This window comes from Notamacropus eugenii, chromosome 5 (genome assembly GCF_028372415.1).
Source record: "Notamacropus eugenii isolate mMacEug1 chromosome 5, mMacEug1.pri_v2, whole genome shotgun sequence".
In the NCBI taxonomy this organism is placed as follows: domain Eukaryota; kingdom Metazoa; phylum Chordata; class Mammalia; order Diprotodontia; family Macropodidae; genus Notamacropus; species Notamacropus eugenii.
Window position 1 is genome coordinate 277180962 of NC_092876.1, and position 24201 is coordinate 277205162.

Genomic DNA, 24201 nt, shown 5'->3' on the forward strand with positions numbered 1-24201 from the left:
TGCACAAGGAGAAATGGTCCTACATTTGACCTGGGAGTCAGAAAACTTGGATTTTATTCTTGGCTTTGCCACTTCCTAAGTGTGTGAACTTGGGTATGTCATTTAACTTGGTCCTCATTTTCCACATCTGCAAAATGAAGGACTTAGAGTAGATGACTTCTGAGATCTCTTTCAATTTAAACAAGTTTGTGATCTCTGCAATTCATCATGAAGGTGACTGAACCAGGCACTATGGAATGTTTAGAGCTTGGTCAGGCACTGAACATGCCAAGGGCATCCACTACATCCTGGCCCATTGCCAGGCATCTTGACTTTGTCTTACCAATGGACTTTGATAACTCAGGAAGAGAGAGTGAGGTTGACTACTTTGTGCAACCTTGCCTCACTTAAATACAATTCACTCACAAGTCAAGATATCACCCCATAACATCATTGGTCCTCTACAAAAATGAAGGATACACAACATATACCTAACTGTTTACATGTTGTCTCCCCAATTAATAAGCTTCTTGATGGCAGGGATCTTTTTTTTTTACTTTCTTTGTATACTCAGTCCCTAGCACAGAATAAGTGCTTAACAAATGTCATTAGTCCTCTTCTTAATGAAGGATGAAGAACAGCTCTCACATTCTGTGACTGATTCCCTTCTATGTTATTTCTTAGAATTTATTCTATATTTTAGGAGGAACTGACTGTGGCCAACCTCACTGCTTCTGGCTGAGACATTTACTCCTTCAGGGTAGCAATATGTCAAGATCCCAGGTTCAAGGACTGTTGCTCTTTCCTGGGAGGATATCTTAAAGGCATATAGCTCTTGGATAGCTGGTGCAAGTTGGCAACTGACTGGCAATGCCCGAATCCTCCATTTTGGACCAAGGTCTTGAATTGCATGTGGTCAGATCATTTATACGCTGTAAAGTAGGGAATCAGGCCTCATGACCCTCAGAGACTATGTTCAACCCTTCATGGGTTGAACCCATGTGGATTATTCACACTGATAGATTGTCCATAATTTAATCAAAAGTCTCAATCTGACTTCCTGATGTCATTCAACAGGTGTCCCCACTCAAACTCCTCTCCACCAATGTAGTCAATCACTGAGACTTCCTCTAAGGAGCCGTTACAATTCATGAAAACTTCCTGAAGGAAAAGGGCATGAATTTTTCCCACTAGTAGAGAATTTGTCACTTTAAAGTCTCCTCTACAGGTCATGTACTCCATCCTCTCATGACTATCCTCATATAGGATACCCAGAGGACTCCAGGATTAGGACACAGGCGGTCAAACAGATCAGCAGAAGAGGATGGGAAACCCTGTATTTCATCCTCCTATGATCTAGCCCAGGAGTGGGGAATCTGGGGCCTCGAGGACACATCTTGCCTCGAGACAGCAGGTTCTCCACCTTTGATCTAGCCACTGGACTTCATCCCCACTGTGGATTCTAAACATCAGCAGGAAAAAATGCCCCAGCAGGGAGTCTTTAAGCAGGAAAGGAAAAACAGCAAATCTTCCTTTAGTAATGTCTATGTATTCATTGGCAGGGGGTGAGTGGGAGTCTCAAAGATCATCTTAGGTTCCCTGCAGATACTTTCACAGCCCCCCTCCCCAACTCTCCCTCCCATTGTGTTTTCCTCCAGGGCTCCCCAGGTTTTTGGCAGCTGATTTGTAAGTCTGTGTTTTGCAAGGCTGTTGCTCTTAAATGCACTAGGGCTGGGCGTCTTTCTATGCTTGGGCAGTACCACATTGCTGTCCATATTTTGCAAATAAGGATGGTTTATTGGGTTCATGTTCCACTCTTCTCTAAGTCAGAGCACAAGGCGCATCTCATCGCTGCTTTCAACATTGACCTCATTCCTGATGGGAGGTCATGGGCCAAAGTTAGGGACAGCAATAGTACTATCATTAACAACAAACAATACTAATTATTCTTATTTATACTGACATTTGTATTTTGCTGGAGGTTTGCAAAGTACTGTGTATACATTCTGTCTTTTGATCCTTGATATAATTCTGTGTTATTATCTCCATTTTACAGATGAGGAAACTGATTTTAAGAGAAGTTAAGTGCCTTGGTCAGAGTCACACGGACAATAAGTGTCTGGAGTGGGATTTTAACCCAGGTCTTCTTACTGACTCCCTATTTAAAGGACTGATCCCCCTGTCTGACACTGCTTCATCACCCCATTGGGAAAGTGGGGAAATTGAGGTTCAGAGAGAGGGACTGATATAATTGTGTCCCTCGGCATGTGCAAGAACTCAGAGATCTTGACTCCCACAGCTACGCTCTCTCAACTGAGTTACTGACATCTATCTTAAACTTAAGGTGAACACATACCTACCTATTTGCAAAAACTAAAAACCTTAATCATGATAATAAAAGAATACTAGTCTGGGCAGTTAGGTGGCTCAGTGGATAGAGTGTGGGGTCAGGAAGACCTGCGTTCAAATCCAGTCTCAGACACTTAGTAGCAATGTGACCTTAGGCAAGTCACTTCATCCTGATTGCCTCAGTTTCCTCATCTGTAAAAAAAGCTGGAGAATAAAATGGAAAACCACTCTAACCCCAAATGGAGTCACGAAGAGTTGGACACAACTAAAATGACTGAACAAAAACAACAATAAGATTTGGGATCCAGGAGACTAGGGTTCTAGCCCCAGTTCTGACACTCACTAACAAGTCTCTTGATTAATTTGAGTCTCAGCTTCTCTTCTCCACTCCTCTGTAAAGTGAGGAGGCATACTAGGTGACAACTACAACTGATGAATTCTACGAACTCCCTTCCAGCCTGAAGTCTAAGATTCTAATTTTGTTCTAGGATTGACAACGAATTAGTTATTTTCTGTTGGCAGAAAGGCCTTTTCTCAAAGATTGTTTAACCTCGTGCTTGTACCAAGAATACTTAGATTTCCCTGTTATCCTACTTCCTTTTATATAATTCCTCTGTCCTACCATCTTGCACATTAGTCCTTAAGACTAAGTATGGCCACTCAAGTGTCTGAGCATCCTTCTTGTCCTTGACCACCTTATCTATATAAAGATAACAGAAATGAAAAAATAATATGACAAGCAACAAAATAAGTTCTGCTCATTCAGCTGACAGAATATCCTCAAGCTTATTTCCCCCCCCCACAGTTGCCACCTCTTGCTTAACAGGTTCTTATAAATAGCAAATTAGCCCAATTTGAGTTATGATCAAGGAAATCAACTTTTAGTTGGAGAAGCAACGAGTTTGGAATATTCATAATTTTTCAATATTTCCTGGATTGAGAAACATTTATTAAGGCCCTACTATTTTTCAGAACACTCTGGATAACTAAGATCCCATAAAAATTTACTAGGAAACTACAAAGATGTCAAAGATAGTGAAAGGTCTCATATATGCCAAAATATTCATAGTGACATTTTGCATGAGCAAATAACAGGAAACAACCTCAGTGTCCATTGATCAGAGAATGGCTGAACAAATTCCAATAGATTAATTTTATGGAATATTACTGAATATTCCATTGATTTAATGGAATAAGAAATAATAACTTAAAAGAACTTCAGAGAAACTTGGAGAGTATTGAATGAACTGATGCAGAGCAAAGAAAGCAGAACCAAGAGAAGAGAACAATGGTCACCATATTTGAAAGGACAATATTGAAAGGCATTAGAACTCAGATTAACATGATGACCAATCTAGATTTCAGGGGATGGGTGATGAAACATATTTGCATTCTCTTGTTAGAGAAGAGGAACTACAGGTATGAGATGCATGGTTAATGAGTTGGTTTGTTGGCTTAATGCTTTTTCTTTGTTACAAAGGAAGGTTTGTAGGAGGAGGACTTATGAGAATGACAGCGATGTAATAAAAACAATTCTACCACCAAAGCATCAATAAAATGTTTCAAATAAAGAATACTATTGATTATGACAGGTAGTGTATGCTGAATATAAATATAGACCCTGATTTTCCTTTCCCCATTACCTTCTTAATCTAGGTCTGAGCCAACCCACAGTCCCTTTCTTACCCGAGCAATCAGCTCCCCGACCATTCCTGTCCAAGTGCCGTTGGCCTCAGGCACACCATATACTCCATCCCCAACAAGGCGAATCTTATAGTTGAAGCGTAGAATCTCCGAGAGTTCTTTAAGCATGTCCACGCAGAAGCCTTCATAGCGGTCATTGCCTTCCATTTCTTGGTGGTTCCCCTTCAGCATTAAGTATGGGTTCTCCTGCAGCAAAACTAGGCAGCTGTCATTCTCATCTTAGCTCTGGCATCTCAATAGCACACACTTGGCAAGACTCAAGAAGGGTAGGTACAAGTGATTGGGGAAAGGAATTGGGGTAGAATAAGGAGGTGGTGGTCAGAGAGGGGAAGCTTTAAATGGGAAATTTTAGAGATGTACACTGAGTGACGACAACATCCTAAGCATGGGTTATGTTTGTGGGAATGGGCCAAAACCCTCTCTTTTCCCCCATGTGTGTCCTGATCATTTCTACCTCTGATCCTTTACTCAAGTTTTTCCATCTACTTAAAATATTCTCCCTTGCCCATTCCTTCCATTTGTCTAAATCTTGCCAATCCTTCAAGGCCAGTTTGAACTTCCACTTCCTCCATGAAGCCTTCTCTGATTGACATCTCCCTTGACTGAAGTCCCTTAGTATTTTAAGCCATAGGCTGTCCCTTCAGCTCCCTGCCTTGTGAGTACTAGTTCTATCTCTCCCCAGTTGGACTGTATACCAGTCTTATCTCCTCAACTGTCCTATAAATTCCTTAAGAGCAGAGTCTATGTCACAGTTCCCTCATATCCTGCATAATGTCTGGCACAGTGTTGGGCACAGAACAGGTGTTCAGTCAATTCTTTAAAAAGGATTGAATACAAAGCTGGACAAAAAGCCTGGGCTAGGAATTTCCAGTCTTGAACTGGCCATTCTCAGAGATGGCTCCAGTTACTTAAGAAGAACATTAGTCCAGGGAGGGCTTTTTGTCTTTGTATTCCAAAGCACAATGTTCAGCAGTGGTGGCAAACTCAAATGGAGAAGGGCTTCTTCCTAAACTGGTACATATGGATCCCTGTAAGCTCATTGATTTAGAAAAACACATATTAGCATTATCTATGCTTTGTTATATTGAATTTTTGTTAAATATTTCCCAATTACATTTTCACCTGGTTTGGCAGTACTTTGGAGTGCTGTGAGGCTCATGCCGCTGGTGAGGCTGTGTGTTTGACACCTCTGATGTACAGCGTCCTGAGTACAATGCTTAATTGTTGAAGTGAATTCAAATGAATCTCAAGGTGTATCATGAAATTCTGTTGAAATTTCTGTCCTTTTGAATTAATTTAATGTTTTCTTTCATTTTCAAAGTAAATGTATTTAACACATAGCCAGTATAAGTTTATGTGGCGTAGAGGAGGGATAGTAGTGAAGAGAAGTTGGGGGGGCAGGGAAGAAAACCATAATAGGATTAGGAATAACTTGGAAGGAGGTTCTTTGGAAAAAAAACCCTTTGAATCCTCACTATATTTATGATAAACTTTCCATTATTCATATTCATTCATTCATTCAACAGACTTTTATTAATTATGTTCGGGAATCATCCAAAACATCAACCAACTAAAGGCCACTACTATTTGACTTTGGGATAGGATATAGTTGTTTCCTCCCTCCAGCAGATTTCCCTCTCAGAAGCTATTTTTCTTGGTTGAAATCAATCATTCAATCAATTTGCTTTCCCTAAACATGCACTGACTGGTAACTCCAGCCAGGGACCCTGATGTGTGCCGAAATTTAGGGAGAATGTAGTCTGACACTACATATCTGAATAGGTCATAGTTATTAAGAAATGAGCGGAGAGACTTGTGGATTTAGAGTCAAGTAGCTCAGGTTCAAATCCTAGGTCTGCTATTTGCTGCCCTGTGTAACCCTGAGCAACCAATCAATTAACAAGCTTCTATTAAACATTTACCATCTGCCAGGCACTGTATGAGTTGCTAGGGATACAATGGCAATAGATGAAACAATCTTGGCTCACTTCACCTCTTGGGAGATCCAGAGACTCTCTCAGAATCAGCAAACATTTCCCAATTATTGGAAAGGACTGGTGTCACCAGCAATTTTTTTAGGGGTAAAGGAGCCAGCAATGTCCTAACTGGGTTCCCATTGCACATAGGCTTTATATCCCCTCAAATTCCTATAAGGTTTTTGCATCACCCACAGCACTTGGCACTAGATTGGGCACACAGTAGGTGCTTAAGAAATATTTATTGAATGAATGAAAGGATAATGAATCATGTCTGGGGGAACTCATGGCTTGTGATATAAATATCACATATTTAAATTTTCATATATCTAATGTCTCCATATCTTTCCCCTTCTTTGTTAGATAATCACTAAGACAGCTTGGTTAATATTGCTATATGTGTGAGGGATTCAAAGATATCCCATGACTCTTAAGAACAAGGTGAAATGGGTTCCCAACTAAGGCTAGGCATATACTCTCTATATCAACTCATGGGTCACTGTGTCTAGGTTACTTCTGTCCATTCCCCAACCCAGAGAGCAACTAACAAGGAAGGTTTACTCCCACATACTCAAATTAGTCCCTGCGGAAGCCCATCTTGCCCAGGTACAACAGTACTGAACTGGGCAGAATGCCTAGGGAGATAGAGCTGTTCAGGAAGACCAGGTGCCTCTCCATCTGGACTATCCAGTGTGCCACAAGTCCACATTCTCTTTGTAGCAAGCAACTGTCTGGGGCATTCTAGATGCCCTACTTCCAGAGGCATGGTACCACCTCCCCACTCAAGCCTTCCTCCTCAGGTGTTTTGGAACCCATCAAATAATATTTCCAAATGAAACAGCAACCTGACTTTAATTACACTGTCATCAATTGGCCTCAATGCCCTGATTAGAACTGGGATTGGCTGCTCACCAGGAATTTTGTGACTGACTAGCCCTGAGGGGCATACCCTCCTAGGGAACTGGGAATACTGAGAAAGGAGAGGTAGAGGCTGAGGCCTGGCTTACCAGGATGGTGGTGACGACCAGGGTGGTGTTGAAGAGGCTGTCGGAGATGTTGGAGGAGGAGAGATGGTTGTCCATGCTGAGGCCTTCTGACACATGCCACTGGCCGATCTGAGGAGATCAATAGGAGAGGACTGGGAAGACATTGGGGGTGAATTTTCCCCAAGGAGGAGATCTGGGGAAACCTGGAGAATTGTGAATGTTTTTAGGGCACTGGGGTCAGGAGATAACTAAAGTATCACAGATTTCTGTGCCTGGAAGACACCTGAAAGCCCATTTTCTCTGTCCTCAGGTGGAAGTACATTCAATGCATGGAGAGGAAGATGAGAGATATGGACCAGAATTAACACATCAGAAATGAACAAAAGACCAGGTAGGGAAGAGGGTGGGAATTTTGGGGAAAGATTCAGGGGATCTGCAAGCATGTAAAGATAAAAGAAAAAGTACAGGAGAACTTTGAGGGAAAAGAAAACCAAGAAAGAGACATGGAAAGTGCTTCTGTCAGGTTCTCTCATGTAAAAGAACAGGAAAAACTTGGTAATAGCATCACAGGACAAGAAAAGATTATAAGAATTTATTTAGCTTATTTTTCCATATGTGAATGTGACTATCATTATCCATCCACTTTCCAAAGACCTCTAGGGGAGGTCATTCTATAACCTATCTCAACAAGCCTTTCTAAATGAATCATGTCAGGAAGTCCTTTTGATGTCTACCCTAAACTCTACATGTCATATTAAACTACTTCCTCTCGCTGTGATTTCATAAAAGATAGAGAACAGCTGGCTACCTTTTCTCATGCAACAACATTTCCAAGACTCGTTAGGTCACCTTCCAGCTTTCATTTTGCCACCAAAAAAACAAACAAAACACCCAAAACCCAATCCCCCCCCCCCCGCCCCCCCCCCCGCACTGGTGTGAGAGTTGAGGCTTCTGGATCAAGGAACAGGAATCCTATAATCATTAACAAGTTGGACCAAACCTCAGAGACCATTTAGTCCATCCCACAGCTGAACAGGATGTTTATAACCTCCTTGACAAGTGGTCATTCAACCCCAGCGTGAAGACTTCCAGCAATGTCCAGGTGGAAGCAGCATTAATTAATAGTACATTTCCTCTCATTTTGAGCCAAAACCAATCACTCTAATTTCCACCCATTGTTATGATTCCTTATTACAGGTGTCAAGTAGGGGGAAAAAGACTCTCTCTTTAACAAGGCAGCTTTTAAATATTTGGAGATGGCTATCTCATCCCTTCTTACCCTCCCCTTCCTCCAAATGGCCTCTTTTCCAGGCTTAACATGACTATTTTTTTTGAGCTATTAACTTTTTTGTTGTTCAGTCATTTCAGTCATGTCTGACTCTTCATGATCCCATTTTGAGGTCTCATTTTACAGATGAGGAAATGAGCCAAATAGAGTTAAGGGACTTGTCCAGGGTCACACATTTAGTAAGTGTCAGAGGCTAGATTTAAACACTTGAAGAAGAGTCTTCCTGATTCTAAGCCCAGTGCTCTATCCACTGCACTACCCAACTGTCTTTGAGCTATGATCTTAGGGCATGGTTTTAAGTACTCTCTCCTCTGGATTTGCTGAAGCTCCTCAAGGTCACTCCCAAGATGAAGCATTCAGTATTTAACATGATACTCTAGTTGTGGTCCCAGGGAAGAATTGTGCATTAAATACTCTGTTGATCTGGACACCATACATCTGCACTCTCCATCTAATGCAGTCTAAGATCATATGACGGGTTAGAGAATGGACCTGTGATTTCATTGATATAAGGAAACCCCAGGCGAGGGCACCTCCTCAACTAATGCAGATCAGCCCCTTCTCTGCAGCTTAGAGAGCTGCCTAGAGAACTGAGATGTTAAGTGATGTCCTCCCTGGGTCACTCACTCAGCCAGCATTTAGCAGAGACAATATTTGAACACAGCTCCCAACTTTGAGGCTAGCTCCCTCTCCACTATGCCATCCATGCTGCCAATCTTTTTAGGATTCCATGCCATACTGTTGACTCATGTTGAGTTTCCAGTCCACCCTCCTCCTTCCCCCCACCTAAGCTTTTCCACAGGCTATATTAGCTAGCTACATCTCTGTGTCTCTGTACAGCTGATTTTTTGGAACTCAAGAGTAAGACCTTACATGTAATTCTATTAAATTTCATCTTATTAGATTCAGCCCATCATTCTAGCCTGTCAAGATCTTCTTGGATAGTGATGCTGTCATCCAGCATCTTACTATTCCTTGCATTTTGTCTGTCATCCACAAATGTGACAGGTACACTCTCTATGACTTTGACTAAGTCATTGATAAAAATGTTGAAAAGAATAATGCTGAGGACAGATCCAGGGGCCTCCTGAGTCCTTTTCTCAGGTAACATCCTATTGTCTTTGAATACAGTCCTTCCTCTCTGAGCTTCCGAGTCCATAACCTTCTCCCACTCCATTTCTGCCTCTCCAAATCCTAGTCCTGCTCCACATATCACCAGTGCTCAGGGCTGTGTTATGAAGGCTGAGGTTATAAAATCCTGCCTGAATATCTCTGGGAATTTTCAGAAAAGCTCTGTATACAACCCAGGGAAGAAAAGGATGAAGTCATTCTCTACATGAGTAACCCACAGCCTGGGGTCTCCTAAATTGTTAGTGTTTGCCACCACTTGATGAGGCCCTGCTGTTAACATTATGTTTTTAATGACTTCTGCTCCCTCTTGTGCACCCCCAAGTTACCTAGTTATAGAATCTCCAACCTGCTCATGTGGCAGAGTAGTAACCAGGGAGCATAGCATTTGAGGGAGATTCATCTGGGGGACAGGGCTGCCAGCACAGAGAAGAAAATATGACGAGGTCAGGGGCAGTCACACTAGAAGAGGGGACAGCATGTCACCAGAGTCCATCTCCAGGCCCTATGGCATGGCTGGACTCCAATAAAACAAATGCCAAGAAGAGGTGAGATAGAGGAGACACCAGAAATGGAGCATGGCAGAGGGGGAAGGGGCACCTTCCCTCTGGAGTAAAGAAGCATCACTCAGGGCTGGCAGAGGTTCACTGCAGGGAGCAAGCGCTGCTCTCCTCCCTCCACCTTATTGGCAACTTAGGACAAAGTTTTGTTCTCTCCTTTTCATTTCAGTCTCTCCTATTCTTATCTCCTCACCTACTAGGCAGAGTACTTCTCTTCATCTGAAGTGAGCTGTCCCATAAGACTTGGTATGCTATGAACCTTACAAAAAAAAGAGTCACAGCCTTGAGATATCTGGTATGATATCCAGTGTGATGACCAGTCAAACTAAGGATCTCTGCCATATTAAGTTGGAGATGGGGCTCAATCAATCGATAAACATTTATTAAGCACTTCCAGCTAGCTGGAGCAGTGGATAGAGCTGGCCAGGCCCAGAGTCGGGAAGATCTGAGTTCAAATTTGACCTGCTGTGTGAAATCTGAGCAAGTCACTTCTCCTTGTTTGCCTCAGTTTCCTTATCTGTAAAAAGAGCTGGAGAAGGAAAAGTCAAACCACTCCAGTATCTTTGCCAAGAAAACCCCAAATGGGATCACCAAGACTGAACAACAACCACAAAGTGCCTACTAAGTGCTAGGCATTGTGCTAAGTAAGCACTGGTGGTACAAAAATGGCAGAAAACCTGCCTTCGGTGTATGGAGACATATATGTGGTTGTAACCTTTCTCCACATTGTAATTTCCTTTGCATATTCTTTTAGGAGAATAAGAAAGACAGCCACAAGGCCCTGAGCCTTTGGTTGCTAGGCACCAAGGTTCTCCCAATATGCTCTGGGGGCAGGGGTTCTTATCCAAACACTCTGGAGCATGCTAAAGCATAACTTCCCAGACAGCTGGATAATCCTTAAAAAAAAAAATCGAGACTTGTGATTTAATCAGTATAGGCAGTGCCTGGTATTGAAATTCCCTCCACCCATATGGATTGACAAGTGGGTTATAACTTAGCATCTCGGAGACTCTCAGTGACAAAATGTATCAGAAGCAGAACCTGAACTCAGTTCTTCCTGAGAGGCCAGGTTGCCTCTTGGAGCTTCACTAGTCCTAGGATATTCAGTTCCCAGATCCCAGCTGACTTGAGTAGAAGGCACACAGACTGGAGTGCCAGGGCTTCTAGGTACCAGGTCTAGGTATATACTGAAATTGCAATAAAAATGAAAGGGCCAGGGTCTCACATTGCATCCTGGGCCATCTTCAGCCATACTGATGAATATCAGACCACTGGACCCAGATGGCTCAGGAGGAGAAAGTGAGGTTAGTGACCTTGCACAGCCCTCCCTCACTCAAATCAAAGTCAACTGCAAGTCATGTCATCATCTTGATATCATGGTCCTCTTTGAGAATGAAGGACAAAAAACACAATAAGAATGAAGTATGCCCATGTTTTATCTTAGCCTTAACTTAGGAGGAGTTTGGTCATAGACTGGATGTCCACTTGTCAGGAAGGTCAGATCAGGGGTGCATGCCTCAGGTGAACCAGACCAGGGCTTCCTAAAGTTCTCCACTCTAGATTCCTTTTCCCCTTTCAGCAGTATTGCGTAGGTGTTGCATGGCCTGAGGGCATGCACAGTGGAAAGTGTGCATGCTTTGTGTTCAGAACCAACACTGCAGTGAAGTTCTGTGATGAAACACAGGCAAACACTGCCAGAAACACCTCAGATACATGACGTGTTTGATTTTTAATTAATTTCTGGCCGTTGCATGTTCAGAAACCTAATACTGTTGCCAAAATTTTGGGTCTTGACCCACAGTTCTAGGTGACCTCTCAGGGCTCTTCTAATTTTGGGATGCTCTAATTCTATAAGCCATTGTGTAACCATGGACGTAATTACTTTTCTCCTCTACCCTCAGTTTCCATACCTAGAAGATGGGGAGAAGCCTTTGCATTCCTCCACCTACACTGTTTCAGTATTATATATGATAATATTTGAGTTGTGGTCTTAAAATATTTCTGTTAGCAAATTATCTATAATTATACCTATTGTTTCAGTCATTTCTGACTCTTTAGGACTCCACTTGGGGTTTTCTCAGCAAAGATACTGGAATGATTTACCATTTCCTTCTCCAGCTTATTTTACAGATGAGGAAACTGAGGCAAACAGGGTTAAGTGACTAGCCCAGGGTCACACAGCTAGTAAGCAGTTGAGGCCAGACTTGAACACAGAAAAATGAGTCTTCCTGACTCCAGGCCCAGCACTCTATACACTGGGCCCCCTAACTTTATTTATTAAGTGTCAGCCTGCCCAGATCCATTCTTCTCCCTACTTCTTTCTATTCCTTTCCATTTTTTTCTTTTTTTTTTCTATTCCGTTCCAATGGTAATTCTTATCCTTTGTCAGGGTGGGATGACATAGCCTGGAAAAATGCCTCTGCCTGACTCTGCTCACAATTCAGGGCTGCCTCTAGGATTAAAGTTCCTGGCTGTGCAAAGTCTATAAGGCTCCTTGGAGACCAAAGCTATGGAAACAGAATGTAGTTTAATTCTTAGGTCTGCACCTGCCATTTTTTCATACCAACTGGTCACCTGGGTACCACAAAAGAGACTTGGTTCCCGTGTCTTGGGACCTGATGTTCTTGGTCAGAGGGTCAACCAGGCTAACCTTAGTGGCTTCATTCTCCTTTCCTCATCTCTCTTTCAGACAGACATAGTAAGAAAGGCAAGTGATTGCTACTTGGGTTTGGAGTGAGCCATGACCCACTCAACCAGAGTGGGAAAGCTGAAAGAGGAGTACTACGAGCTGATTCTCAGACTTCTAACAGTTGTCTGAGAACACTGGTCTTTCTGGTTCAGATTCTCCATGTGGCCCAAAGGAAAACTGTCTCAAGCCAATGGGCATTTATTAAGTGACTTCCTCTGTCCCATGTACTATGCCAAGAGTTGGGGATACCAAGAAAGGCAAAAACAAACACTCCCTGCTATTCAGGTGCTCACAATCTAATGGTTGTGAGATTTCATGCCTCAGTTTCCCCATGCATAAAATGAGGAGGCTAGCATTTGGTAGAATTGTGAGGCTGAGTAGTGTAAAAGGCTAGCATAATTACTAGGGGGTGGTCCCAGATACTCTTGTGCCTGGGGCAAAATGAGCCAGGCCCTCCAGCTACTTTATGAGTTCTGACTCTTACCACTAGATTATACCGGCCTCCTAATTAATCTTCCAACCTTCAGTTGATCCTCTCTAATCCACATTTCCCACTTCTGCCCAAGTAATCTTCTGAATGCATCATGTTATTTTTACACTCAAAAAACCTTTAGTGACTCCCCTTTGTCTACCAGATTCAGTTTAATGTCCTGACCCTGACATTCAAGTCTTCCCACAACCTGACAAATCTTCATGCATCCTAATCTCATACTAGAACTCCTCATATATTGGAAGATTCCCTGCTCTCATCACACTCTCTCAATTCTCTGTGTTTTTGGCCCCTGTGCCCTCCATCCCTGGAAGGGATTCTGCCACTACCCCACCTCCACATCCTTTCATCTGTTCTCATTGAGGTCCTTTCTTTCTTTCAAGGCTAAACTCAGGTGCAACCTCTCCAGGAAAGCCTTCTTTAATACTGCTCACAATTCTTCCCCACTGCTTGCCCCAGATTAAAGTGATCTCTTTCTCTTCAAATTTTATCTAGCACCTTGCCTGGACCACTCCACACATCTTCCTTATACCTTGGTCATCCCTCCAGTGAGTTGTCAGGTCCTTGAGGGCAGAGGCCATGCCATCTGTATCTTTGCCTCTCCTCCGGTACCTTGCACACAGCAGATGCTTAATAAATGTTGAATGAATTGAAGACTAAACTTTTTACTTTCCCAACCTTCAGCCTGTCACCATGTAGACCAACAGCACAGTACCACCTCATTGCTCTGTGCTTTCTCCCTGCCTCGCCCATTCCTCATTCCTACTACATAGTCCCCCCAAACTAGGGACCTCATCTAGGCTGAAATCAACGCTTTGCTTTGTTCGAGTGACTGTTTCCTTGCGTCTCTAGGTAAGAAGTCTTTACCATTGTATGATTCTGCATGAGCAGGATCCTAATGTACTCTGAGTGATGCATCTTCCCCTAGACACATGGCAGGGAAGCCAATTAGTGCCCCCAAACCTCAGCCAGGAAATGAATTTTCCTCCCTCCCCTCTTGTTAGCCTGAAAGAAACTGGTGCACTAATTAGGCTCAATGATGTGATTCTCTCACTAATCCCCAGCCTGCAACTACCCTCCATTCTAGTTGTTGAAAAGTAGCTGAAGCAAGAAGTCAAGGGTCTAGACAGAGGCAGAATCAGGAGATTTAGGAGACAAGACGATCATTCACCCTACACAGAAGACAGAGTGGAAGAATTTTATTGGCCATACATGCACCTGCGATTAGCAAGAGATTCAGCTGGTGAATGATGATGTGGATGGGGACAATCTGTAGGGTTGTGTTGTGTTGAGATCCTTATCCCCTATCTCCAAATCTCTTCTCACCTCTGCTCCCTGCCATGCATAGTTGTTGCATAAGATCCTGCCTCTTCCTCCCACTTTTTCTTCCTCTCCATCAATCTAGAAGAGATCACCAGAGACTTTAGGACCATTTAGGGATTAGAAGCAACTGACTCCAATTTTCTCTCACTCTGTTTCTTCCCCAGGTCCCCAAAGACTCATCTCTTGGTTACTTGTTTCTGTTCAGGGAGCTGTAATGGATAGAGATTTCGCCTTAGAGCCAAGAAGTCTTGGGTACAAATCTTGCTTCTGACATATGCTGACTTTGTGACCCTGGGCAGGGAACTTAATTTCTCAGTGCTCTAGGCAATTCTTTAAGACCACAAGCTGACAAGAGGGTTCAGAGTCACTTTCCTGTACCTTTGAAATTAAAAGTCTAGTCTCTATTACCAAAGAGTCTAGAAGATAATATAACACAGAAGGCAAACAGGGCTTGCCAAACTAGAGTTCAAGTCCCAATTATGCCACTAATTAGCTAGTGATTTTGGGTTGATCCCTTTTACTCTTTGGGTCTTAGTTTCCTTACCTGTAAAATGAGGGGGCTAGGTAAGATGACTTCTAAAGTTCCTTCTGGTTCTAATATCCTATGAGGGAGCAGCTAGGTGGTGCAGTGGATAGAGCACCAGTGCAGGAGTCAGGAGGACCTGAGCTCAAATCTCATCTCAGACACTTGACACTCACTAGCTGTGTGACCTTGGGCAAGTTACTTAACTCTAATTGTCTCATCCTGGGTCATCTCCAGTCATCCTGATGAATATCTGGTCACTGGATTCAGATGGCTCTGTAGAAGTGAGGCTGGTGACCTGCACAGCCCTCCTTCACTCAAAACAAAGTCAAGTGCAAGTCTGATGGCATTGTCTTCTTTGGCAGCGAAGGATGAACACACAACATCCTATGATGTCTAGAGGTAGCTAAGTAGTGCAATGGATAGAGCATTAAGCATGGCTTCAGAAAGACCTGAGTTCAAATCTACAGTTATGTCCTCCACATTGCAACTTTTCCCCTCACAGTTTTGATATATCATGGGTTAGCATAAGAAATTAAATAGGAATTTTGGGGGAGTTTTGCAGAAGCCTCAAACATGGAAAAAATTTAGAAACTAGGAAATACATAAAATATAGGTATAGTATTATATAGTATACCTATATTTTATCTTTTAATACCATAGTAATTCAGATTGTTTCAAAGGGAGGACCAAAAATTTTTCACATGGATTTTCCAGATTGTGGGGGCACCATACCCTTCACCTCCATAATGTGAAAGGGATAACTGTAGAGTCAGACATTTCCTAGAGATGTGACTCTGGGAGAATCACTTTACTTATGAATGCCTCAGCTTCCTCACCTGTAAAATCAAGGTAATAATAGCACCTACCTCTCAGAGTTGTTGTGAGGATCAAATAATATTTTTAAAGAGCTTAGCACAGTGCTTGACACATAATGGTAGGAAATTAATAAATGTTTCTTTCTTTCCCTCCTCCCTTACTCTCTTCTCCCCTTCCTTCATCCCACCCTCTTTTCTACTTCCTCCCTCCCTCCCTTTTTCCTTCTTTCTTTCCTTTCTTTCCTCCCTCCCTCTTACCTTCCTTCTTTCCTTTTTTCTTTTCTCCCTCCTTCCTCTCTCCCTGCCTCCTTCCTTTATTCCTACCTTCCTTCCTATATACCCACTAAAAGGGAGAAGGATGATAAGAAACAGATTATCCTCTTTCCTCTGAGTCTGTGCCAAGTCTCAGGTTTCTAAGTGTGCAGAGCATACAGTGTGATGTACCCAAGATACAACCTACATAGTCACAGAAATTAGCAGGAGCTCATCTACCTAGAAATAACAGTGGACCTCTTAGAAACCAAGCAACATGCACAGAATGGATATTGGATTTTGACTTACGAATGTGTCTCCTAGTGCTGATTTGTATTTCTTCCATCTACTGAATATAATCACTATTCAATGAAACTTTCTATGAAAGGAGTGCTAATAGTAATTTGAACATTTATATACACACACACGTAACTGCTGTGTCTATGTGAGCTCACATGCATGAGCATGCATATGTGCACACATGCACACACGCATACACACATACACGCACACTGGAGAAGAGAAGGGACATGATTTATGATTCATCTTCAGGTATCTGATGGGCTGTCGTGTGGATGAGAGATCAGGCTTGTTCTCCTTGTTCCGGGCAGGACCACTGGAGAGAAAGAAAGCAGAGTTGGGCTCTAGGAAAACAAAGCTTTCCTAATAATTGGTGCTGCCCAGCAATGAAATTGAGAAAATGTGAGCTCCTGGAGGGCCAGTACCATCTCACTTTTGCCTGTGTAGCCAACACAATGCCCTGCTCCTAGCAGGTGCTTCATAAATATTTATTAAATTGAATTAATTGCATGTAATGAATGTCATGTAGGTTTGGAATCAGGTAACCTGATCTGAATCTTGCCTGTGATTTTCATAGCTGTGCCAGCATGGGCAAATCACTAAGCTCTCAGTTTCCTCATCAAGGAAACTGAGGAAACTGAGGAAAGATTCTCCTTATGTGTCTCATGAAATTATTGCAAGTAAAGTACCATATAATGTGCCATGATTATTATGCAGTGGACCTCTTTGTGGGGCAGTGAGCTCCCTGTCACTGGAAGTGTTCAAGGTGAGGCCAGATGACCACTGGCATAGAGTTGGATGGACTTAGTTGGATGAAAGTTGGACTGAATGATCCCCTTCCGATTCTAAGAATCTCTAACATCTGGTAATGGCTCACTGATTCAGCACTGTCAGACAGTCAACACAGACAAGTTTTCTAAATCATGCCTCACAAATACAGAGGTTGCTTCTTGATAGTTTCACTTATAAAAATCACAATTGAGAACCCAAGGTTAAATGAAGATTACCAATAAGCGATGGATACCAAGACAGATATCACAATTTGATGTACCAACACTCCTTTTCACAATAAAGTCCCTCAAGTTCCCCTCAGCATATTCACTTTAATTTACACATAGTTCTACCAACCTTCTTTGTTTGGCTTTCTAGTTCACAGAAAATCTAAAGCAGCAACTTAAAAATGGACAAGCAGTAGGGTAGTATACTAGACAGTGGCAGGCATGCTGACAGCAATGAGATATAATAACTGACAGCCCATGATCAAAAGAAGAGGAGGAAAAGACAAACTATAAATAAAGTGAAAAACCAGAATACATTTCTTTTAAACATAGCAATCTGGAGCTTTTTAGTGTAGGGGCAAATAACTCTACCTACTTCAACAGTCCATGAGAGTATGACTATCACAGCCTGAGAAAGTAAATAATGACCCTGCATCCACATTCTTTGAGAAGTAAAGGAATTGTGTAACATATCTTGGAATAATTTTCCATCAAAATAGCTAATTTTTTAAAAGTGCTAGCACTTAATATATAGGGTATACTTCTATAATACTTTAGTTTCCCAAATGCAAATGCCCAAACATTAGTTATTTGTAAAACTTATTTCTGTGGTTTGGTTCTATTTCAGTCACGTCTGACTCTTTGTGACCCCATTTGGGGTTTTCTTGGCAAAGATAATTCAGTGGTTTGCCATTTTCTTCTCTACCTCATTTGACAGATGAGGAAACCGAGGCAAATAGGATTAAGTGACTTAACCAGGGTCACACAGCTAGTAATTGTCTGAGGTCTCATTTGAACTCCAGTCTTCTTGATTCCAGGCCCAGCACTCTAGAATCTGTGCCACCTTGCTAAATCCTATTCATTCATAACAACCTGTTATCCCTTTATAAGGTATGAAAGTGTTTTCCCTGACAGAACCTGATCTTTAGAAAGTTAAGCCTGCCATCTCTGGAAGCAGTCCTTGTGAAGTACCACCCTTCTGCCTGTACCATAGGCAGGTAGGCTAGGTGTAGATGGGATTTTCTCCTCCAACTCCCATTTGACATGGCTCTTGCAATGGAGTTACTCACCCAATAAGAGACACAGTCAGGGCCAGGATGCAGTTTCAAGGAGTGTGACTTCAGGCAGCAGAGAAGAGAGCTGACTGGATAGAAGAGAGAACTAGCCTGAGCTGCAAAGAGGGGTAGACTCAGGGAATGCAGCTGAGCTGGGCTCAGAACTAGAGCAGTGGATGTGAAAGACAGCATTAAAACACCATGAAAAGAGAAAGCCCTGAGACATGACTTGCCTGGGTCACATTTGCTTTCCATATAGGTGTCTCATGACCAGTGTATTCTAACTTTGTGCCCACTTTCCCCACTGACACTCTATATTTTTGTGGGAAAATATGCCCCAGATTGATGGGGCTGGTTGAAATTATTATTCTTACCCTGCCTTTTTAGTAAATGCCTTTGTTTTGAAACTAATTGTGTCTACTGAAAGACTATTAAAGCTCACAGGTAGAGGCTCAAGGGTTATAGCTTTAGGAGTGCCCACAGGGCATCTTAAAACCCCTGAGGGCTTCTCCTTTCCATGTCCCCCAGACGCAGTTCACAAACACATGTGCCAAGTTGGGAAAGTAGTCCTGAGGACGCTGTACAAGTATTTACAGTTGGCAAAGAACTTTCCTTACAACAGCCTCATGAAGAGGATTGTGTATGTGTTATTAGCTTCATTTTATAGATAAGAAAACTAAGAGATAAGTCGCCCAAGGACATATAGCTGTCAGAGCTAGGCCTTGGGACTAAATGTTATACTTCTATGCAAATCAGCACCACATTGTATTGGAACAAGTCCTTGATTTGATGTCCAATGACATTCATTTGAATCCTGGCTCACCTATGATCTTGGACAAGATACTTTACCAGTCATTAACCTTAGTTTCTCCAGTTATAAAATGAGAAGGTTGGGCTAGATGATCTCTAAGGTCTCAATCTTTGTAAAATGCTATCCAAAAACATAAGGAATTATTATGGTACACGTGTACATTACATCACATAGAGTTGTAATGAAATTCCTGAGACATTTGGGAAATTGCTCCTTTCACATAGTTGTGGCTGAACAAAGTATTGAACAGTATCTTAAAGTAGACTCCTCAGAGTCACTCATTTTCCTAGCTTTTATCCCATCTGTTACTGATGCTAATTCAAACACAGTAACAATGGAGAAGAAGGAATCAGCAGGGCTCCCTGGTGAGCCTGGCGAGAATAAACAGGGTTCACACACTATTCTAGGAGACATCAAATTGCTGAAAATAGTTTGGGAAAGAGGGAGTACCATCGGGGGAGTCAGAGGGTCCTGGGGAGAATGAGGCAATATTCACAACAACTGGCTGAAGAGCTTCTCAAGAGGCCAGACCATTGGCCTCCAGGGTTCCATCTACTGTTGACAAGAGTTAACACCCATGAAAATATGAAATAGCAGGAAAAGCACTGGCCTGTGAGTTGTAGACGTAGACCTAGGTTTCAGTTCTGGTTCTTTGATTGAATAGCTATGTGAACATAGACAAACCTCTCCCCTTCTTTCAACCTGTTTTTCCATCCTTTAATGAAGGACGAAGACTTTCTCTCCAAAGTTCTTTCCCAGTTCTAACACTCTGGGATTCTAGTATTTTTAAAGGCAAAATTTATAAGTAGCTTCATAGGACACTGGGAAAAGACCTATTTACTCTTTCAAGCAATCCTACCTGCTTCCATGCTAGAACCCTACAGTAATTAAGATGTTCACAGACCCTGCATTAGAAATAATGGCTAAGCACCAGTCAGTCAATACACATTTATTAAGTACCTACTTCGAACCAGACTTTAAGCTAAGGACAAAGCTTACAAAGAAAGGTAGAAGGCAATCCCCACTCTCAAGGAACTCACAGCCTGATGGTGAGAACAACAAAGAGACAATTATGAGTTAAGAAAGTATGAACAAGCTAAACTGGAAATAATCAGCAGAGGTAAAGACATTAAAATGAAGAAGGGTTGGGCAAAGCTCCCTAGAGAAGGTGGGATTTTAACTAGTACTTGAAGGAAGTCAGGGAATCTACATGGCATGCCTGGAGGGCAGGCAGATAAAATGTAAGTTGGGGGTGTCTTGTTCACAGGGCAGCCAGGAGGCCAGTGCATTGGATCCCAGAGTATAGCAGTGGGGTGCAAGGTGGAAGACTGGAAAGGGAATGCAGGGGAGAGACAGGGAGCTGCATCTTCTCTCAGGTCACATTTTTTTTTTTTTGCTTATTGATCCATCCCAGGCCCCTTGAAGCTATGGCAAACTCAAAGTGAATTCTTCTTATGGACATGGCATTTTACAGTCACAAAATGCTGCCTCATCCACTATTTCAGCTCATCCTCACAATACAGGGAGATGCCCAGTATAAGCATAACTCTCTCCATTCTACAGATAGAGAAAATGAGGTATAAAGAGTAGGAACTATTAGGCTAATGTTATAACAGCTAGTAAGTGGTAAATGTGACACTTGAACTCAGGTCTTCGGAGTCTTGCGCTCTTTTCACAATACATTGCTGGCTCCCAAGGAATGAGAAATAGATTCCGGGGCAAAGCTCTGCAATTCCAGTTGTCATTTTATTCTTTCTCAAACAGGTAAAAAATGATTAATTTTTCAAAACCCTCAGGGGTTTTCTAACAACTCTATATGTGTGCGTGGGTGTGCACACTGTTCTATGCTACTTAATATTTTATGTACATATAGATATTGTCCTTTGTATTCAGAAGCACTGCTGCAGACACTGTAGACTTTTTCTTCCATGTATGCAAACGTGACTGACTGCCAGGCAAGGGAGCCTGTCTGGCGGATGTAGGCACGGACCGTTTATTAAAAGAATTTGTTCTGTAAAATTTGGATTCAGTCAAGAGGCTTAAGGATCTAGAAGATGGTGGCCTCAAGGCTGCAAGTTCTTCACCCCTGGTAGTTGTAAGGCAGGATGGAGAAGAGGCCAGTGTAATGAGGACTAACTGTTAAGGCTGGTTCTAGTGGAAAGCCTTGGATGTAATGGCCATCCTTTGACAGCAGCCTAGGCACTATTTGTGGGTCGGCTGCCCAGGACGGATCTGATAGCAGCCATGGCAAGTTCTGAGTCCTGTGGTGTCCAAAAAAATGAGGAAACACACAGGTAGATGCTAACTTGAAAGTACGTAAAACTGGGTCTCCAACAATAAATAACTTTGAGTTTTCTCAAAGCCTTCTAATTAACCAGTCACTACCTTCTGGGAGTCATTTCAATCTCTTTAGATTGGATGTGCTCTAAGGGACTGGGGATATAAGGTCTGGGTTGAAAATTTTGGTCTTTTGTCAATGAGAAACATATATGATGAGATGAAAAAGGCAATAGACTCAGAGTCAGAGGGAAGGGTGGAGGTCCCAAATCTCCATTTGAAGCCCTAGTTGACCTCAGGCCAACTGTTTACTTCCCTGCACCTCAATTTCCTCATTTGTAAAATGGGAATAAAAATAGGCTTGTCCTTGTTGTGAGGAGCTAATGAAAGAATGGGTCTGTGAGTGTTTTCTGAACTAGGGCAGCCAAAGGGGTTATCGTTATTTGTAGTGTTCTTATCTCCTTGACCCCCCAACAGAGGCCTAATGGCCAGGCAGAAAGATGAGCAGTCAGGAGATTTTGGTCCTGGTCCCAGCTCAGCCAATAATTTATAATGTGACCTTGAACAAACTATTTACTCTGTCTGGGCTTTTATTTTTCTTAAAATTGAGGATAATGATACCTGTCTTGCTTTGGGGATGTGGGTGGGTATAGATAACAGCCTTGAAAATACTATGAAAAGATTTTCAGTGATAGACAAACCCAAGATCTTATGATTACAGTTTCCTGACACTTGGTTTCCACCCACAGCTCAATGGATGATCTCCACTGGTAGATTATTCCCAGTCTCTCAAGCCTGGTAGTTTAATTTATATTTAGGGCCCCCATGCCTAGGGGTGATGCTCATATACTTTCATCATGCCTGGAAAGGGGGCCATCATTGGATCTCAAGTGCTAAAAGGGCTGATTGGATCAGATCTACCCTTAAACCAAGGCACTTTCTATGCAATGAATCCTGCCTATACTCCTTGGTCACTACTGTCCCCTTAGTAGGGTGACATCAAGCTGTAGTTGGAGAATAAACAAACAGTCAAACAAATAAATAATCATGGTGATATGCCAAGAGTATATCTCTCTCTTACCCAACCAAAACTATCTCTTTCCCCTCCATTACCCTGAATTGTCAGTGTCTGATAGCCAACCATTTGATTCATTTTCCTGAATTATTATTATTATTATTTCCTGTATTATTTCTGGAAGACATGGGTGTGTGCTGGTAAACATTAAATAATCAGCTCTCCAAAACACAGCAAAATGCACAACACACTTTTCAGTTTAATCTTCATGATTTTTTTCTTCATTGCATTATTAAGTCCTAACAGTCAACGAAACAATAAACCAAGACCCAATCTGTGCTGTTTGCTGATTCCTGAGATGTAAACACTCATGATGAAAATTTAACCATCAGCTGCTAGGAGGTGGCTCTAATATATTCCTCAGAAAACCCTTGTTAAAATGTACAGACTTTACCTAGGAGCCATAAATACATTAGTTATTCTTATTACTATAGTGTCTCAGGTAAGAATTAGAACACATTACATTTCCATGGTACTTTACAGTTTATATTGTATTTTGGGATACTACCTGTCTGAAAGCATGTTAGAGGTCCTGAGCTTCTAGGGAGTAGCAGAGAATATGGGTACAGAGTTGTTCTTACCTACAGGTGGAGTGTTGTTTATGCAGGGCAATTGTGGAGTTCCCGGGAGATACCTTTCCATTTCCCCCACAAAATAGCTCTCTCATAAACTGAGGAACAGTTTAATTGAGGTTGACTGACTTGTTCTAGCTGTATGACCTAAGGAAGGTTGGCTAACCTCAGTTAAGCAGATACTCAGTTTATTCATCTATAAACTAAGTGGGTTGGATCCAATGGCAAGGAGATCTATCATCCCATGATACTGAAATGCCACCATTAGATATTCATTTCTTGAAGTATTTTTCTCTTTAACACACGCATATATATTTCATTAGTGAAAGTCAGAAAAACAACAGTTTATAGCATTACATATGTAATAGTTTTCAGTTATTAAAATCTTGTGAGTATTAATCATAGGATTGTAGATTTATAACTGAAAGGGATTTTAAATTGAAATCAAAAGGCCATCAATTCTAACCTCTCATTTTAAGATGAGGAAACTTCATGAGAGAGGTTAAGTGACTTGCCCAGACTCATATTGCTAGTAAATGTCTGAGATTTGAAATCAGATCTGTCTGATTTCAAACAAGATAGTCTATCTACCCTATTTACTCTATCCATGGTGTCTCTTAAGGAGAAAATGAAGGAAGGGAGGTGGGAGAAAGAAGGAAAAAGAGAAGGGAGGAGAGAGAGGGAGAATGAGAGGAGAGAAGGGGATAAGGAAGAGAAAGAGATATGGAGGGAGAGAAAGAGAGAAAAGGGGGAGAGAGAATGAAAAGGAAAGAGAGAGACAGAGAGAAACAGAGGGAGGGAGGGAGGGAAAGAGGGAAAGAGAGAGAGAGAGAGAGCTTCCCCAATCCCACCAAGGACTAGCTCAACTCATTGAGTTAAGCCAGAAAAAATCAGTGGCAGTTTTCTTCTTGGAGAAGAAAAAATTGAAAGACTGTGAGGTGAAAGGAGAGCTGATCTAGGGCATAGAAAAGAAAGATCAACAAGGGCCGTACATCCCTATAGGTATCTTAGATCAAAATATTTGGTCTCCTTCAAGGACTGAGAGAAG

General features: G+C 42.1%; 1 protein-coding gene across 4 annotated transcripts in view; it reads right to left on the reverse strand.

The window, feature by feature from the left end:
• Positions 1 to 24201, reverse strand: part of GRIK4 (glutamate ionotropic receptor kainate type subunit 4) — a 697562-nt gene that overhangs the window by 132763 nt on the left and 540598 nt on the right. For all 4 annotated transcript variants that reach the window (XM_072612931.1, XM_072612929.1, XM_072612930.1 and 1 more), the window contains 2 exons: positions 7016 to 7123; positions 4015 to 4218 (listed from right to left, as the gene is read on the reverse strand). In XM_072612931.1, coding sequence (XP_072469032.1) covers positions 4015 to 4218; positions 7016 to 7123 — 312 coding nt within the window. The remainder of the gene's footprint in view (positions 1 to 4014; positions 4219 to 7015; positions 7124 to 24201) is intronic.